Source organism: Alligator mississippiensis, chromosome 16, assembly GCF_030867095.1.
Source record: "Alligator mississippiensis isolate rAllMis1 chromosome 16, rAllMis1, whole genome shotgun sequence".
NCBI classification, from domain to species: Eukaryota; Metazoa; Chordata; order Crocodylia; family Alligatoridae; genus Alligator; species Alligator mississippiensis.
The window spans coordinates 12,970,548-12,983,339 of record NC_081839.1 but is presented as its reverse complement, the minus strand read 5'-3'; the positions used below and the strand labels follow the sequence as shown (position 1 = coordinate 12,983,339).

The 12,792-nt window shown below is 54.9% G+C and overlaps 1 protein-coding gene and 1 long non-coding RNA gene across 2 annotated transcripts; both read left to right on the top strand.

Moving 5' to 3' along the window:
* The first annotated feature begins 7,183 nt into the window (after positions 1-7,183).
* LOC132246599 (maestro heat-like repeat-containing protein family member 2B) lies at positions 7,184-11,938 on the top strand. The gene is made up of 10 exons (XM_059719927.1): positions 7,184-7,304; positions 7,879-7,937; positions 8,579-8,686; positions 9,042-9,161; positions 9,395-9,517; positions 10,460-10,612; positions 10,963-10,989; positions 11,236-11,315; positions 11,703-11,806; positions 11,919-11,938. Exons 1-10 carry the CDS (start codon positions 7,238-7,240, stop codon positions 11,936-11,938), a joined length of 861 nt encoding a protein of 286 aa, XP_059575910.1. The 5' UTR covers positions 7,184-7,237.
* Positions 11,939-11,991: 53 nt separating this feature from the next.
* Positions 11,992-12,778, top strand: LOC132246525 (uncharacterized). Its single transcript, XR_009457856.1, has 3 exons — positions 11,992-12,084; positions 12,451-12,555; positions 12,743-12,778. It is a non-coding gene; the product is annotated as an uncharacterized LOC132246525 (long non-coding RNA).
* The last annotated feature ends 14 nt before the right edge of the window (positions 12,779-12,792 follow it).

Sequence of the window (12,792 nt, the reverse complement as noted above, 5' to 3'; positions counted from 1 at the left end):
TCGGAGACGAGAGCCCGTTCCCTAGCTGCCGGGCAGCCAACTATGGTTTTCATGTGCTCCCTTTCTTTAATCTCATGAGCAGCAGCTGGCTGACAAGCGAGGACCTGGAGGTGAGGGCTGCTGTCTTTCTAGCTCCATAGCACAGCTGTCACGTTTCACTATTTCTGCCCATGTGTACAGTGCTGGCAGGGAAGACCCAGTCTCCGGGGCTCATAACACGTGTCTGAGAATCTGCTCTGCCCACAGGCAGTGTGCAGTTGCGTGCACTAATGGGTGCCAGTGGGCACTGGGAGCTCCTTCTGGGCATGACTCCTTCGGGGCCCAGGGGGATGGCAATAAGGAGTTTGCTGTCTCTGCACATGAATCTGGGCACATCAGCACAGCGGGGAGCCAGCCTCGGGGCCATATCTTACGGCCCCTCGCAGCTGCTGTAGGTGGGAACCATGCAGACGGGGCTGGTCCAATGATGGACCAAGGACACTGCTGATATGAGAAGGAGAAAAGCTGTGCCTCTTCCTGACCCAGAGCAACCTCCTGGAAAGTCTGCCGGAGGGACTCAGTCCTGCCTTTCTTCTCTGCAGCTGCAGCAGGCTGCGGTCAAGGCGCTGGGACCTGCAATGGGCCTCCTTCTCCACCATGAGAGGCATCGCAATACTGTTTTTGAGAGGCTCCCCTGTCTCCTGCAGCAATACGAGGGAGGGGTCGACAATCTTCATGTCACCATGGTGAGATGCCACCTGGGAAACCAGCATTGGCCCTTGTCTGTATGCGTGGGTGTGCGCACTGGCACACGTGCGTGCATGTACGACTTACCCTAGGAACTCGGTAGATCTTGGGGCTTTCCTGGTGCAATTCAAGACCCCTTAACGGATCGGCCTTGCCTACCCTTGGAGGCTAAACTCACAGCAGCCGGGTCTGTAGATCATGGCTATGATGGGAATGCCGCTTCCATTTTCTAGGAAGTCTGATAAGGGGAGACAAAAGAAATGAACTACCAGACCACTCCTTCCAGCTGAGTTTCTCTCTGCTCCCTCTGGGCTTGGCAGGGATTATGGTCAGGGCCTGGCAGTTTAAAGCATGGAGATTTGGGGCTCCCTGCTATGGTTTACAGAAGTGGAGCATGTTATACAGTGGTTCTGCCTGTGGAGCGTGTCTCCTGCGCTCTGTCTTTGTTTGCACCTGGGCAGCCCCCCGAGGCAGCACAGGTTTACCCCAGGGGAGAATCCCACTTCAGCTCTGTGCTCCCTTGTCCTGTGTCTTCTGGGCTGTGTGGGCAGATGCTGGCTGGGCCTGACTCTGCGGTCAGTTTTGGGGCCTACGACACCTGTGGGCTGTGGGACCCACTCTCCTCCTGGCATCCTTTGGAAGGAATCTGAATCTCCAGAGAGAGGTAATCCAGGTGGGGTGTATTCAGGGGACTGGGCAGGGGCTCAAACAGCACAGTGTGGTGTGGCCAGACTTGCAGATGTCGAAACTTCCAGCCCCAAAGCAATAAGCACTAAGCATGGGGCAGTGAGGTATCTTTTCTCACTCACTAATTTTCTGCTCTTGCTCTCTCCACGGTTCTCCTCTCTAACCCTCCCTTTGACTTTCACCGTCTGTTGCAGAGTCTGAGCCAGATCTTGGAGGTAGCCTATGATTTTGAGGTCCCTCTCCCCGATGGGAAACTCAAGAGCATCTGCTTTGCCCTGCACACCCGGGTAAGGGGAGGTCGATTCTGTACCGCTCATCCCAAGGCCCAGCAGGTCCAAGTCCCATTACCCAGACAGACCCAGCTGATAGTTTCATAGTTTCATAGATGTTAGGGTCGGAAGGGACCTCAATAGATCATCGAGTCCGACCCCCTGCACAAGCAGGAAAGAGTGCTGGGTCTAGATGACCCCAGCTAGATGCATATCCAACCTCCTCTTGAAGACCCCCAGGGTAGGGGAGAGCACCACCTCCCTTGGGAGCCCGTTCCAGACCTTGGCCACTCGAACTGGGAAGAAGTTCTTCCTTATGTCCAGTCTAAATCTGCTCTCTGCTAGCTTGTGGCCATTCTTTCTTGTAACCCCCGGGGGCGCCTTGGTGAATAAATCCTCACCAATTCCCTTCTGTGCCCCCGTGATGAACTTATAGGCAGCCACAAGGTCGCCTCTCAACCTTCTCTTGCGGAGGCTGAAAAGGTCCAGTTTCTCTAGTCTCTCCTCGTAGGGCTTGGTCTGCAGGCCCTTGACCATACGAGTTGCCCTTCTCTGGACCCTCTCCAGGTTATCCGCATCCTTCTTGAAGTGTGGCGCCCAGAATTGCACGCAGTACTCCAACCGCGGTCTGACCAGCGCCCGATAGAGGGGAAGTATCACCTCCTTGGACCTATTCGACATGCATCTGCTGATGCACGATAAAGTGCCATTGGCTTTTCTGATGGCTTCGTCACACTGCCGGCTCATGTTCATCTTGGAGTCCACTAGGACTCCAAGATCCCTTTCCACCTCTGTGCCACCCAGCAGGTTATTCCCTAGGCTGTAGGTGTGCTGGACATTTTTCCTCCCTAGGTGCAGCACTTTGCATTTCTCCTTGTTGAACTGCATCCTGTTGTTTTCTGCCCACTTGTCCAACCTATCCAGGTCTGCCTGCAGCTGTTCCCTGCCCTCCAGCGTGTCCACTTCTCCCCATAGCTTTGTGTCATCTGCAAACTTGGACAGAGTACATTTCACTCCCTCGTCCAAGTCGCTGATGAAGACATTAAAGAGTATCGGTCCAAGGACCGAGCCCTGCGGGACCCCCCTGCCCACACCCTTCCAGGTCGAGACTGACCCATCTACCACGACTCTTTGGGTGCGACCCTCAAGCCAATTCGCCACCCACTGGACTGTGCAGTCATCCACATCACAGCCTCTTAACTTGTTCACCAGTATGGGGTGGGATACCGTATCGAAGGCCTTCCTGAAGTCTAAGTATATGAAATCCACCCCTCCTCCTGTGTCCAGGCTTTTCGTAACCTGGTCATAGAAAGAGACTAGATTGGTCAGGCACGATCTGCCTGCCATGAACCCGTGCTGGTTTCCCCTCAGCATAATCTGCCCTGCCGGGCTCTCACAAATGTGAGCCTTGATAATTTATTCAAAGACTTTACCAAGGATGGAGGTGAGACTGACTGGCCTATAGTTGCCCGGGTCCTCCTTCCTCCCCTTTTTGAAAATGGGGACCACGTTAGCCCTTTTCCAGTCCTCCGGGACTTGGCCCGTGCGCCACGAGCGTTCGAATATTCCCGCCAGTGGCTCTGCAATGATGTCGGCCAGTGCCTTCAGCACCCTCGGATGGAGCCCATCCGGGCCTGCCGATTTAAAGGCATCCAGTTCTTCCAAATGACTCTGCACCATCTCAGGATCTACGTATGGCAGTCTGGCGCCTTGCTGCTGCCTCTCTACAACCCCAGTGAGAGACTTGTCGTGCCCCTCGCTTAGGAACACTGAGGCAAAGAGCTCGTTGAGGAGTTCAGCCTTGTCCCCCCTGTCTGTCACCAATTGTTTCTGCCCATTTAGCAGTGGTCCTATTCCTCCCTGGGCCTTCCTTTTACTCCCAATATATCTAAAAAACAATTTCTTGTTGTCTTTTACTTGGGTTGCCATCCTCAGCTCCATGGTAGCTTTGGCCCGCCTAACTGCCTCCCTACAAGCACGAGCAGAGGAGGTATATTCATCTTTAGTGATCTCACCCTGTTTCCACTTTTTATGTGCTCCCCTTTTGGCCCTTAGGCTGCCCTGGATTTCTCTGGTCAGCCATGGAAGCCTCCTGGCCCCTTTCCCTTTTTTGCCTCGCTCGGGGATCGTCTTGCTTTGTGCCCGAAGGATCGTTTCCTTTAGGCACAGCCACCCTTCTTGGGCTCCCATCCCTTCAAAACTCCTACTCTGCAGTGCTTCTTTGACTAATCGCCTGAGTGCATTGAGATCAGCTTTCCTAAAGTCTAGCACTTTCACCCTACTAGTTACCTTACCCACTCACCGTCTTATGTTGAATTCTATTATAAGACGATCACTGTCTCCCAAATGGCTACCGATCTGGAGGTCCCCTATCATGTCATCCCCCGTTGCCAATACCAGATCCAGTATGGCATTCCCCCTAGTGGGACCATGCACCTCCTGTGTCAGGTGGAGGTCCTGTATACAGGTTAGAACCCTGCGTGAGCGATGGGACCTTGCTGTCTGCGTCTCCCAGCAGATGTCCGGGTAGTTTAGGTCCCCCATGACTACTTCCTCTTTAGCTTTTATGGTCTCCGAGAGTTGCCTCAGGAGCCCCGCATCTATTTCTTCCCCTTGGTGTGGGGGTCTGTAGCAGACCCCTACCACCAAATCCCTTTCTCCTTGCCCCCCATGTAGCCTAACCCACAATCCTTCTACTTCCTCAACCTCGGATTCTGTCTTGATGAGGGTTGATGTATATTGCTCACTGACATAGAGCGCAACCCCCCGCCCTTTCTTCCCCGACCTGTCCTTTCTATACAATCTATAGCCCTCAATATGTACCGGCCAGTCATGGGATGAATCCCATGATTCATGCCAAGGATGGAGGTGCCAAGCCCCACTCTGCTGGCAATGTCTCTGCTTGCCCAAGAAGAAGAAAACAGGTGGTGGCCTCCTTGTCTCCCTCAGTCCAGTTCAACTGCTAGGAGGCTCCATGCAAATCCCTTTGTCCTAGCAAGTCAGGACCTGAACAATCAACCCTGTGGTGCGAGTCCAGCCAAGAGCAGCCATGTTGCTAAAGGGACTTGGAAATCAGGGTCCCCTCTTGCTTATGGTCTGGACCTTTGAGTTCTTGGCTCTTGCTGTGTGTGATAGCAGTGATGTCTCCTGGGACTCAAAAGGACTCTGGACAGTGGGAGTTCAGGATCCATTCCACACTTTCACCTGTACCCAGCTGGGACTATGGAGAATCCCTTGCCTTCTTCCCACAGGTGTGTGATATCGCACAGCTGCCGGGATCAGAGAACCAGGTCAAGGTGTTCTACTGTCTCCGCCTGCTGGGTAAGGAGAGGGGGCTCCAAGTGACATAGGGGTTTCCTTCAAACCTCCCTGCTCTGTGCCAAACCCTGGACAGGGGAATGAGAACGAGGAGTGCTGAGGCCACTGAGGTTTGCTCTTCTCCCCTGCAGCCTGTCTCTCCCCAGACCAATTTATTTCCTTTGTGGGCTCCCGCCTCAAGACCGACAAAGAGGGAAGCTGCATGGCATCCCTCTCCATCTTTAGTGGCATCATTGCTGCTGACTGTAAGTATGACCAGAGCAATTGTGCTGACTGCCGTCTTGGCTGACCCTTCAGGAACTGAGTTAGGACTGTCCAGGCCGAATGACCTGTCCTGCTCTAGCTGCGCTCAAGAGCTCTGGCTGTAGAGCTAGAGTCAGACCTCCATCCTCTGCTGCTCGGTCCCAGAGGGCCAGTAGCACCCTGCGTCCTGCTGGATGACACAGGAATGCTGGGACCAAATCCTGCTCGGACACCTCTCCTGGCAGCACTCTCAAGTCGAGAGGTTTAACGAGCCCTTTTATGGCCCAAGAGACTTTCCCAGGTTGCAAAGTAGAGACAGGAGGTTGTGCAGGTCGCCACAAGCAGGTCTTTTGCAATCCGGGTGCCTCTTGCTGTGGATTGCTCCCAGAACACAGCAATATTGTGCCCTCCTTTTCCTTCCAGTGCCCGAGATGAGTCAGAAAAAATGTGCTGTAGTCAAGGCCATGAGGTGCATGCTTGGTGATCAGAGCACTGAGGTGAGGTGCTTTGTGAGCAGTGGCTGTGCTGGGGATGGCACATGGACCTGACACAAAATTCCCACCCCAGATTCTTGGTTCTTTTGTAGAGAAAACCTTTCTTCCCTATCCGCGTCTTCAGGGAAGGCAGTGCAGAGAGCCTGGCCCTCTGCTTCCAGAGGTGGGGAGAGTCAGGATCTGGGGAAGTGTCATCAGTTTGCCAGTGGGCAGGGGATCTGCTTTCCCTCCGATGCCAATATGGGACTACTGAGTAGGAAAGACACGCTGTTCTCTTGCCTCTTTATAAACCCTAGAAATAAATTTGGAGGCCTGGGGACCCTTCTCCTTCCCTGTCATCCTTTCCAAGGTTTCAGGGAGGGTTTGTGCTATGGCCGGTCCCTGCCCCCATTAGGGCATAAGGGCCGTCCTGACTCCAATCTGTCCTCTCCTCCCCTCCAGGTGAAGAAGGCCGTCCTTCATTTCGTCAGGACACTGCTCAGTGTGCAGGGCCTGGATGACTGGGCCTGGGACTTAGTGGCCTATATTTTCAAGCAGTCCAGCTTGTCTAGGAGCCAAATGGTAAGAGGAATGGATGCTGGGGACTTGGGGCTTCTGTTGTAGCAGGCTGAAGCCTGCCATTGTCTTGAGCAGGAGTGTGGTGTGCCTCAGAAGTGCCAGGCTGAGTCATTAGAACCAGGGTCAAGGCGGGAGGGCCAGTTGGGTCATTCCAAGCTGGGAGGGAGAGCCAGGCAATGTGGGCTCCTCCAAGCCAGAGCTGCCCCAGATTTATGCTGTGCCACAGGGGAATCCCAGGGCCTTTTTGCCTCAGCTTCCCCACTCATCCAATGATGACTGAGCAGTGCCTGCCTCACAGAGGGGCTGGGAGTGAAGGCTGCTTGGTAAAGCTCCTTGAGATCCAGACACGGAAGGTGCCATGAAAGTGCCAGTTGTGCCCAGCTCCCCGAGCAGCCACGGGCGGGTGCATTGGGAATGGACAGGCTTGTAGCAGCATCACCCCCCCAGTTCCAAAGTAGTCCCACATGGCCATGCTTTCTTTCTCTTTCCAGCCACATTTCCTAAGGTTCAGGGGCTGCTGGCGCGACTCCTGGTGAGTAGCCCTGGAGAGGTACTTGCCAGAGGTGTGGGGAGGGTCAGTGGTGTGGGGACATGTGCCTGTAGCCTTAGCTGGAGAAGCACGCTCTGTCTCTTCCCACACTCGGCGCTGCCCTGTGCTGGCACAGTTCCCTTCCCTTTGCAGAGCAGAGCCAGGCTCTGCCCCTGCCTCGCAGCCTGCGGAGGGGCATGCAGGATCAGCCTAGCACAGCACTTCAGCCTCTGTCTGATTGCTGAATGCTCTGGCCATGTATGGTGGAGGCCAGTTTCCCTCCTAAAGAAAGCCATGGAGTCCCACTCCAGAGCTGAGCCCCTGTTTCTCTCGTGCTGTCTGTGGTTGCCTTGGCCCTGGGTGACAGCAGCCGCGCACATTCTGCCCTGCGGGCACTGTGGGCTCTGCACCGCATGATCCACCCTGCTGTTGGAGAGCAGTGGAGGGTCAAGATTCCCATCCTGCTCTCGACTATTGAAGGTAACAAGCAAGGAAGGAGCACAGTATCTCTGCAGAATGGAAAGGGAGAGGGGAGGGGAGGTTGCAGCCTCCTGGAGCCCCCCGTGGCACCGGTCCCCCTCTGCAGCATCGCATGCTTGAGAGCTTCTACTCTTTGCCAGGGGGCGCGAATCTAGGGGCTTGACAACATGGAGGTTGATGGGACCCAGGGTAGGGTTTGCCCATGAAGGGCTCCACCAGATTAACCACTCTCCTGCAGTTCTCTGAACTCTTGGGAGGTTTCTGTTGCCAGAGGAAACGTCTGTGCACGTTGCCTTTCTACGAAGCCCAGTCCTGTACTGTGCTGTGCCGAGCACATCCGTGAGGTGCTGAGCACCCTCCATGCCCCTTATGGCCACTTCTGCAGGGACTGGTCATGCACAACGTTCAGACATGCCAGCAGGGTATATACTAGAGCGCAGGGCCTGTGACCTTGGGATCCCAGGAGGTGACTGGGTGCGGATGCAGGAGTTGCTAAAGACTTGATGCCCAGGGAGGCAACTAAGACTCTTCTTCAGTGCCTATGGCAGTGACACCCTTCTTGTTTGCCTCCCAGCTTCAGGAAATCCTGAGACCTCCCAGGACAATGTGTGGTGGGAGCACCTGCTGCTGAAGGTACAGGGTGGCTCTCAGAGCTGCTGTTGCAGCCAGCCAGGGCTGTCTGAGAAGGGAGGGTTCCCTCATGCCTCAGGGAAATGAGGTGATGAAAGTCAATAACCCAGCAAGAGTCCAACTTGGAAGGTTTGCCAGTGTCCTTGAGTTTGGACCTGCATCTAGAGTTGTCCATTTGGGATCCTCCAGCCTTTCCGTACAGTCTTTGAGCTCAAGAAATGGAAGGAGATGAGGCCTTGGTTGGGGGCTTCTGCAATTCCCAGGTCCTATCACAATGCAAGTTCAACACAACAAAGCACTCAAGTCCCTGGCAGTTGGAGGTGCCCGTTGTAGAGCCCATGGCGCCTTTTTGACTTGATCCAGCCTCCCCCCTCTACACAATCTCTCCCCAGTGGACAGGTTTCTTGGCACAATCTCTTCCACATTTCTGTCCACTGGTGTCAAGGTTGTGAAGGATCCTTGGGCAGAGATGAGGAGGGGAGAGCAAGAAGCAGGAAGATCCTAGGGTGTCCACCTGGAGCGTTCTCCAAAGGCTGCCAAGTCTCCCTGTGAGATTCGGGTGCTAGAAAGGGCACAGCAGAGGAGGACGACAGAGACTCAGCCCATGCACCCAACCCTTTCTTTCCCTTCACTTGTGCCCTCAGTTCCTGAACATGACACTGAAGAGCATTGCTGACGATGCCTGGAGCAGTCAGCTGAGCCTGGAGCTGCAGCACCAGACAGCCAGTTATGCCTGCTCCTCCCCGGAGAAGGTGCGTGCTCTTGGCAACGGCTGGGTTTCTGCAGCTGTTTGGTGGTGCTGTGGCAGGAGGCTGCAGAGAGTTTCTCTCCACAGTTTGCGCTTTTCCGTTCTATTTTCTTGATCAAAAGCATTGTCCTTGGTCGTCTGCTCTCTTCACTGACCCGAAGGGAGAGCTTACTGGGGCTCTTTCTCTGTCTTTAGCTGCCATTTCCCTGCAGAGTGGGGCCAGTTATTCGGTGTGTGGGTGCTGGGGCTGGACTCTCTTGGTCCTTCCTAGGGATGGGTGTGTTTCTGGGCCGTTCTTGTCCTGACCAGCAGGCTGCTGTGTTCCCAGCTCTTTGGTGATGGTGGTCTCCTTCTTTCAGAGTTTCCTATATAAGGCACTTGGTACCACTTTGGCCTCTTGCCAGGATGTTGCCCATGTGAAATCCCAGCTCCAGAAATCTCTGAAGGGCACAGATTACATGAACGCTTCTGAGAGAGAGGTGAGGACCCTGTTCTCTCCAGACATATCAGGTCCTTCCGTGTCCTCACTTCTCTGTTGCTTTGTGTCTCGGGTTTGTTTGCTTCCTGGCCTTCCCTTGTCCTTTCCCTCAGACAGCCCCCTGACTTGTTGCGGGTCGGACGGGCAGTTCTAGTATCAGGGAGATGGGGAGGACTCTGGGGTCTGTCAGCCAGACAGCCCTGCTCACTCCCCAGTGCGTTTCTTGGCTTCCAGCACGTTGTGACCATCCTGGCATTCTCAGCCGAGGGCCACCTGGACCTCACCCTGGGCACAATGGAGGACTTTGGTGCGGCTCTGAGTAAAGTGCAGGTGTCTGGGATAGTCGGCCGCCTGCAGGTAATGGAGCTGGGGGGTTTCTCGCACTTCCTTCCCCTAGAAACCCTTGAGAAGAGCAGCTTGGCGGTGGCTCCTCTCCCTGGTAATGCCCTCTCCCAGGGAACATGCTCCACATCAGGTCTCCAGTGATACAGGGGGGAACACAGTTTCTACTACTCAGGTTTTTCATGTCCCAGGTTAATGGGTCAACAATTAACCAGCCCCTTTCAGGCACTGAGGCAACTACATCTGATGTTCACCCAGAGAAAGAGATTGTGTCTTTCTCACATCTTTCAGTTAGCCATGGGAGAGGAGACATGAGCCCTGTTGCCCAGCCTCAAAGTACCAGCTCTGAGTGCATAATCCACATGCCCCAAATGCTGTAAAATGGGCCCTAAGGTTCTTCTCTAGGGCTCACCCAGCCCAGCGGAGCCGCCACCATGGCTGAGCTGAGCACCTCAGCGCTCAAAGGTGTTTGGGTCCAGGCCGCATCCAGCAGGGCGTTCACGGTGCCCCAAACACCTGCCGAGCTTCAGCTTCAGCTTCTGCGCAAAGCACAACAGGCAGAGCCACCTCCTTCACACGGACAGACCTGCCGCAGCCTTCCTGATGCATTGTGCCCAGGGACTCCTTACTGCCAAATACATGAGGCGGCCCTGGGCACAATGCATCTGCTGCCCCAGTTCCTGTGGGTCACAAACTCTCCACCGCCCCTGCCCCGACTTCCACGGCTCAGAGTGGCACTGCAGCTCTCTCTGCCCGAGTCACCCAGGCTGCAGGACAGAGAAGATGAGGCATCTGAAACAAAGCACTGATGATGGTGCTGTCAGAGCTGTGGGTCTCCTGTGAGTGGCAGGGAGAGCCGGTATTGCTGCTGGGCAACTCCTTGGTCAGCAGTGACTCCTACTTGTGGGGCAGAAGGCATGGGAAGCCCTGGTGTGAGTGTCATGTCACCCTGTACAGGACTATCACCAAGGGAAAAGAGCCAGGACCCACAGGGCCTTGATACTGGCCTACAGCCGAATTGCTGTCCATGCCCCCCGAACACAGCTGCTCCCCCGCGTGGAGCATGATCTCACCAGGAAGGTCCTGCAGTATTACATGACCAGCTGCCAGGTAAGAGCCTGGGACTGCACCATGTCGGGAAGAGGCCTGCCATGGGACTGATGTTTCCTTTGCACTTGGGTGCCTAGAGAGGCTCTGACTATCTGATCCTCCCCCTGAACTCACGCCTGTGATGAGCATCCATGTTAATCCTTCTGGGATGATGTGCAGTGGGAGGGACCCATGCATGGAGAGTGCTGGGATAGACGCTCCTGACATCCTGTCCTGCGCTGGAGCGGGGCACGCATTCATGCCCTTGCACCGCTCAACACTCCCCAGCCCAGCCCTTTTTTGGACCTGGCAGGGAGCTGTAGTCTGGAGCCGTCCAGGCATTGACGATTGTTTTGCATTTCACTTCCCAGGTGCTTGGCATCAACTTTGTCAATAAGGTAAATGTTCAATGACCCCACCTCTGCCTGTGCTCTTCCCAGACCCCACCTGGAGGAGGCACAATGACCTTCCCCAGGCGGGAGTCCCTGCTGCTGGACCTGAGCAGGATCCTGGGGCAGTAGCCAGCACAGCCCTGGCTCTGTTTATGGCTCACCTGGGAGGGCAGCCTGGTGGGTTTCTGGGGGGAAGCTCTCTGCTTCCCACATCCATTTCCCGTGTGTCATGTCTCCATTTCTGCCTTTCAGGACTTCATGAAAGAGGAACCAATGGATTCCTTGGCCTCTCATGTTCGCCTCAGGGCCATGCTTGCCATTAAGCACCTGAGGTAGGTGATTCCTGCCCTGGCCCTTGGCACTGGGATGCCCTGGTCAGAGATGAGCTCCTTCCTTAATCCTCCGTCATTCTTCCCATCAGATCTGGAGCTGAGAGACACCTGCAGGGCTCAGGTCACAGGCTGCTCTCACTGCAGCTGGGGTCAGAGGGTTTGAATGTGTTTGGTCCACTTGGAGATTTGGACTTGAAAGACTTGGTGGTGGTGGTGGTTGTGGGACAGCTAGCAGTGGCTGGGGGGAGTGCCAGGAGCTTGTCAGCTGCCAGGTCCAGCGGGGTTTGGATTTCGGGTTCTAGGTTCAGATCATATCTTAGCACCCACTTTCCCTTGGGGCTGGCAGTCAGTGTGACAGGGCTTTTCGTCCTCTCTTTCTTCTGCCAGCAAGGTGAAACCCTCACTAAATCGGGATGAGAACAGAAACATCCTGGATGACTGCTTAAAATGCCTGCTGCCTCTTCCAGCTGTTCAGCAGCTGAGGGAAGAGGGTGAGACCTCTCAGGACTCTGTCCAAGTACAGGTATACCTAGACAGCATCACCTGCTGGGACCTGCTCCCCAGCCTGCTCTGGGTCCTGGCAGTCACCCCTGGCCTCCCTAGAATGGTTCTGGGTTTTGTGACGCATGCTCCCGCTGGCCCTGAGCTTCCCTCTTCTATCTCCTGCTTGCAGGCACTGCACGAGTTGTCCATGCAGGCCTTGGGCGAGCTCATGAGGGGCCTCCTTGAAGAAGACCCCACTGAGAATTGGTTCATGGAAATGTTCCATGTGAGTAGCCAGCAGGAGCAGGCAGAGCTGTCTTCCTGGGGAAGGGGAAGCGGGGCAAAAAACAGGGAGGAAGGTTTCCCTCGGCAGGGCAAATGAGAGGGGAGTCTCCCAAGGTGTCCTTGAGGCAATGCATAGTAATTCCCTTGCATCCCGTTGACATCCCTAGTAGCTGCATCTTCTTGTGCCATGGTCACTCAACAGCTGCTCTGGCTTCAGGGGAATTCAAGTCTGCCTGGGGTGTATCCAGCTGATAAAAGAAGCAGATTGCTTGGAGGGATTTCAGTGGTGATGGTGATGTGTGCTGTTGAAATGGGTCCTCTGAGCTGTTGTCAAGGTTCCTCTGACAGTAGTTTGCTCTCCCAACAGCTGCTTGAGCCGTGGATCTTCTCTGACAAGGAGTGGGAGAGAGAGAGGGCCTTGCAGGCCAGCTCCCAGCTCCTTGTTGCCTATCAGGAGACAGTCTATTGCAGAGTAAGTATGGTCTAACTCTTGCCTTGATGTCCTCCTGGCAGCCTCACCCTGAGATGTAGAAAGCTCCCCTAGCAGACAGGGCCCCACAGGGATGCATTGCTGTTTTCACCTTCCGGATCATACATCTGAATATCACTCTAGCCAGACACAGGCACACGTCATTCATTTCTTGTTCCTTTTTTCTCAGCTACAAGAGCCTTTGGAGCAGTTTGGGTCTCTGCTGGGGCTGCTGACACC

Excerpts from the sequence above, each read along its gene's own strand:
- LOC132246599 (XM_059719927.1), top strand. The coding sequence starts at position 7,238 with ATGATCCACCCTGCTGTTGGAGAGCAGTGGAGGGTCAAGATTCCCATC. Across the intron at positions 7,305-7,878 it reads CCTGCTCTCGACTATTGAAG|CTTCAGGAAATCCTGAGACC; the intron begins GTAACAAGCAAG and ends TTTGCCTCCCAG. Across the intron at positions 11,807-11,918 it reads TCAGCAGCTGAGGGAAGAGG|AATGGTTCTGGGTTTTGTGA; the intron begins GTGAGACCTCTC and ends TGGCCTCCCTAG.